Consider the following 5,708-nt stretch of genomic DNA (forward strand, 5'->3'; position numbering starts at 1 on the left):
TTGCTCTTTTTGGGACTTGGTCATTTTTCCTTGATTTGCGTCTTTTCCGACGCAATATGTTTCCCTTGATCTTGGTCAGTCTCTGAATAGAACAAGTCTTTTCCCATCCTAGTTCCATCCCAACTAGGACAATTTCTCGACCATGGTCCTTCCCGGACGCGATCGTCATTCACGACCTTTGGTTGATATGCTATGTGTTCGATATTTTGAACAATCGCTCGATTCACGAGCGTATCTTGGTCAACATTTTCCCGTTCTCAAGCATGTTTTCGATCTTATCAGAGATTTCCATTTCGTATGAATACATAGCATAATTGCGTACGTCCTCACCATGCTCTGATACCAACATGAAAGATCTTGACCCAGACGTCTCGACGTCCGCGATCATGGCTTTCGTTCGGCCCCATTCGCGGCTGAACATCCATTGATTTAACACTTTTACTTAGCTTTGGCTCGTGACATTACTTTGTAAATCTTTATACGCAGCGGAATATAATCTTTACCTTTGACCCATCCCTTTGTGACTTACCCATACAACCAACCAACTCCATAGGCTTTGCACACATCAGGGATAGGGACTTATAGTCCTTTCGGTGCACAGTGATTGGTTGCGCTATTGACTTTCCGGACCACTCATGTTCTCGAAGTTTGGCACTATCCATACCGTTAGTTGACCCATCGGTCATACCATTGCACTTCGTCGACTTTTTGGTCTTGGTATCAGAACCAGGTCCGATCGAACGATTCGACCCCATAATCGAATTGCCGATCAAACACTGAACAGGGCGATACTTCTGAACGCCTTGTCGAGCACCCGACCACTCAATCCAACCTACGGCTCGTATTATCGATCATTTGATCACCCAATCCGACTAGCGGTTGAATCACCGATGAACCCTTGATTGATCCATCCATTGGCGCGAATCGTCGATGACCTTTCGATCGGTCTGACTCTATGATCGAACCGTCGATCATCCTACGATCAGCCCAACTCTATGATTGAACTGTCGCTTATCCTTCGATCAGTTCGACCTGATAGTCAAACCATCACTCGTCTCATCGTATCTTCGATAGAGAGGTAGCATGCGCATCAGTTCGGACGAGTATCGAAGTAATCGCCAAACCCCCCTTTTCTTCTTAGGCAGAGATGGACGATGGATGGATGATGGAGTGTTGAATGGGCTGGGCGTCCATCCCTTATATAGGACGCCAATGGGTGTGTTCCATGAAAGGACACACCCATTCCTCGCCCCTTTTTGATGGATCGCATCTCTTTGAAGAGTCGCACCCTTCCGATGGTGATCGCTCATGCTACCGAGCTACCACAATCCTCCAGCTCGAGTGTTAGCTGACCGGACCACCCAGCTGGGTCAGCACCGTATCAGTTCACCGAGCTAAGTTGAGCTGTCAGCCAGCTCATCCAGCTGAGCTAGCTAGTGTACCAGCTGGTGTAGTTATGCTCAGCTAGGCTAGCTAGTTCATCGAGCTTGTTGAGCTCGTTCAGCTTATATTTCAGATGGTTGAGCTAGTAGCTTAGCTACTTAAGCTCATCTAGCTATCATTTTCAATAAAACAAACTGCCCTCCTTTAGGATCGCGGGACATGGGCGTTACAAGAGTCCTCATCATTTGTTGCATTGCAAGAGAAAATGAAGGAAGCTCAACGTAGAATTGAAGAACAAGTTTCCTATAATACAAAACGTGATGCTGAGATTGCTGCTTGTGAAGCAGAACATTCCAAAGTTGTGGATGAGCAACCGAAGAAGATAAAGCACATGGAAAAGTACGTGCGCCAAACTGATAAGACCTTTGTGAAATTCCTTGTGTTTGAATCAAGTGATCCATCCACCAAGCCTCCAACATAAAGACCATCTCCTTCTTAGGTTACTTATCTCTATTTCTTAACTCTCAAGAACTTGTCATTTTGGTGTATGTGTTGTTCCTTGTGACTTGTGAGAATCTTAGTTTTAGAATGATCATTTTGGTTGTCTCTTTTGGTTATTTTACAGGTGGTCTACTTTTGGTTATTGCACATATGGTAAACTTTTGGTTATTACAAATGTGGTCTACTTGTGGTGATTGCAAATGTTGTGAACTTTTAAGTTTTTCATTGATTAGAAATTCGAGTTATAATACAAAACCAAGAAAAACGATTATGGTTTTTAATCACTATAGTCGTCAAACCAGTCTTTAAGTAGTCACCACATAGTAATCAAGTAGTCTTAATGTAGTAGTCAAGTAGTCACAAATATTTAACGACTACATCACAACTACTCTTAAACTACTCTCGTTCACATCGAATTAATCGTAACAATGTTGTAAAATAGTCGTAAATATTTAACGACTACATTACAACTACTATTAAAAAACTTCTGTTCACATCGTATTAATCGTAAAAATATCATAAAATAGTCGTAAATATTTACGACGATATTACGACTACTTTTACGACTACGGTGTTTAGTCGTAACATGGTTGCTATTTACCGACTATTTTATGATTGTTTCTTACCGACTAATGATTTACGACTACAATAATGACTACAGTGATTAGTCGTAAAATAGTTGTTATATCTGATTTAGCGACTACTAGGTGACTATAAGTGCAGCCGTCTGTTTTCTTTTAGTGTGAGAAGAGCAAAAGGACTTTTGATTTTTTTCTTTACCTATTTTACTTACGATAGTTTGAGCTGATATATTATGGCATTGATGCTCCAGCTTCGAATCAGCTAAGCACGAGTTGGGAGCTTATGTCTTAAGATGTGAATAATGCATTAGCATTGTCTTGCATATTAATATGCTTTCTTCCTCATATTGGCTCTTTGTTTTGTATATTTTTCTTCAATCTATCTTCGGTAGGTAAATGATTTGTCATTTTATATGATTAGGTTTTTCTTCAAATTAAATTGATTATACTATACAAGATAAATAGAGATTTTTGGTGGTCGAGGTAACTTTGACATTCATCGGAATGACAACTATTGTTGTTGTCATTGCCGACACTTTTGCATGAAGTTGAGTTTATCTTTGACAGTTGCCTCACGATGGATTCATCATTGTACAAAAAAAGAACATATTGCATGCAAACTTGCATAAGATTTGAATAAAATTACGGTTGCCTAGTGTGGACCATCTCAAATTTAGCAATCAATTATTTTTGTTTTTTAAATGCGTTATTTTTGTAAAATGGTAATTTAGCACTTATGAAATTTAACAGATAAAATGCAAACATTTTGTGGAAGTAATTGTTTAAATACTTACTTGTTATTTACATGATTTTTTTAGGAAAATAAATATATAACAAAATATTGAATTAATAAACGATTTAAAAGTTTTTAGAATTAATAAGTGTCATTTTCATTTTCTTTCCACTTTCTCCTTGTTTTTTCAGAATCCGATTAACCAAATATATTACTCAATCTTTGTGAAAAAAATTAACTCATCAAATTATTAATTAAATAAAAACTAAAATATTGGATTTTCAGTATTGTTGTTTTTAGTCAAACAATCTTTTGTCATTAATGTCATTTGTTAGTTCTATTATAATACAATTCATACAGTTGTAAATTTATATCACTACAAATTTGGGAATTAGGCTAGGTAACGACATTTCCTTTCAAATTTATTATAGTTCAAAAATAATTATTCGTAAACCAAAATTTCTAAAATCTAAAAGCGTCTCAACTCTCAACCTTAAAATATGGATTTAATATTATTACAAGTCTTCAACATACAGTAATCACTAATCAGATCAGTTCCTCTTGTAATGCCTCTACAAAGCTATCAACGTAACCAGTCAATAATCCAGGACTAACAAGAATCTCCTTCAATTTAGCGTGGTTACTCCTCACTAGCTTCCCGAGGTCGCTGTCTTTATCCATCACAGACTTGACCGCATCTCTTAAGCTCTCTTTTGAAAACCATCCTGTTTTTTCCCTCAACACTTCTACGGAGACCTCGAATTCGTCAGTCAACAACCTTGTGAAGAGAACTTGATCATGTAAAAATGGAAGCAAAACCATTTGGCAATCAGTCATCAGACACTCCCATATTGCTCCTGGACCGCAATGGTTCACAAAGCAGCCTACTGATGGATGAGACAGTATCAATGGTTGCTGCACCCATCCTCCCCAAACGACACCACGCCCCTTCACTCGCTCTTCGAACCCTTCTGGTAAACCTTCTTGGACCGTTGATGATCCTTTCGGTGGCTTTACCGCTAAAAGAAAGGGTAAACCTGTCAGCTCCATCCCTAAGCAGAGTTCTTGAAATTGATCCTTCTCAAGAACGATTTGGCTGCCAAGTGCACAAAATACAACTGAACGCGGTGGGAACCCGCTCAGAAAATGACTCCAGCGTTGTTCTAGTGGTTTACTTGTGTCGGGCTCAGGGAGCATTGGACCAGTCAAGAGAACCTTCTTTTGGTATTGATGCGCTATATAGTCGCAGAATTTACCTTCGATGTCTTTGCATGTCCTCAATGCAATGATATCACATCTCTTAAAACCAGTAGTGATCTGATGATAAAGTCTCTTGTAGAAGATCGACAATTTTGCTATGGCATGAGCATCGTTTTCACCGAGACGCACCTTCGATGAAGGATAACCCGGTGGAGGAACACCGCAAGCACCACCAGGGACCTGGTCATGAGCTATAGTTGTTGCAGATACTATGATGTAACTCACAGTCTTGATCAAAAGCTCTTTCGCCACTTCTGGAATCCAGTGAGCAAAATCGAAGAAGATCAAATCCGGTCTCAAAGCACGAACCGCAGCTTCAACCTGATCGCGAGTGAGATCTAAGACTTCGCACAATAAATTATCCTCCGAAATTGAGATATCCGAGGTTGTCTCGGCACCACGAGGGAGGCCATTGACATGAGGGACGGTGAGAGGGTGAAAGACAATACTGTCTGGGAACAGGTTGTGATGTTCCACCTGCTTTTGAGCTTTCTTAGGCAGCAAGAATGTAACTCGGTGACCTTTCTCAGCTAGTTTGTTTGCAAGATGTAAAAAAGGAATCATATGACCAAAAGCAAACCAGGGGAACATAAAAGCATGGAATTTTGAATCCATTTTGTTTCCCCAAATTGTAAAAAGAAACAAAACAAAACAACTAAACAAAGTATTCAAGAATTCAAAAAGAAGTATAAGCTTTTTTTTCCTTCGTCTCTTGCTTTGATTGTTGTGCTGTGAAACACCCTTATATGAACTTGGGAGACAGGCTTGGTGGATTAAAATATTTAGTGGAAGTTAGTGGATTACAGAAGCACATGATTAAAATATATAGTGGAAGTTAGTGGATTATAGAAGCAAATGTGTAGATTAGACCTAGACATTCGGTTAACTATTTGGTTTCGATTTGGTTTTGTTTGATTTTAGTTAATTTAGATATAGTAACATAATAACTATTTGGATATTTTAAAAAATTCGATTATGTTTCTTTTGATAACCATAACTAACATAAACCAAATAAACCTAATATAACAAAAGTAACCGGATATAACCAATATTAACCAAAAATACAATAATAAAAATAAAAAAAGGGAAAAATATTGATTCCATTTTACAAAATTGTATTTAATTTTGTAAATTCAAAATAATAACTTTTTAATATATTGATTATTTAAAGTATTTAATTGTCTTCAATGTAGAAATAATTAAAATTTTAAGTTTATTTTATAGTTTTGCATAATATTAAGTACTAGAAT

At 37.8% G+C, this 5,708-nt stretch overlaps 1 protein-coding gene across 1 annotated transcript; it reads right to left on the reverse strand.

Annotated features, from left to right (window-relative positions):
- Positions 1–3,599: 3,599 nt before the first annotated feature.
- LOC104773272 (UDP-glycosyltransferase 79B8-like) lies at positions 3,600–5,231 on the reverse strand. The gene has a single exon (XM_010497849.1). It carries the CDS (start codon positions 5,071–5,073, stop codon positions 3,745–3,747), a length of 1,329 nt encoding a protein of 442 aa, XP_010496151.1. The 5' UTR covers positions 5,074–5,231; the 3' UTR covers positions 3,600–3,744.
- Between the last annotated feature and the right edge of the window lie 477 nt (positions 5,232–5,708).

Source organism: Camelina sativa, unplaced genomic scaffold, assembly GCF_000633955.1.
Source record: "Camelina sativa cultivar DH55 unplaced genomic scaffold, Cs unpScaffold00510, whole genome shotgun sequence".
Taxonomy (NCBI): Eukaryota; Viridiplantae; Streptophyta; class Magnoliopsida; order Brassicales; family Brassicaceae; genus Camelina; species Camelina sativa.

Excerpts from the sequence above, each read along its gene's own strand:
- LOC104773272 (XM_010497849.1), bottom strand. The coding sequence starts at position 5,073 with ATGGATTCAAAATTCCATGCTTTTATGTTCCCCTGGTTTGCTTTTGGT.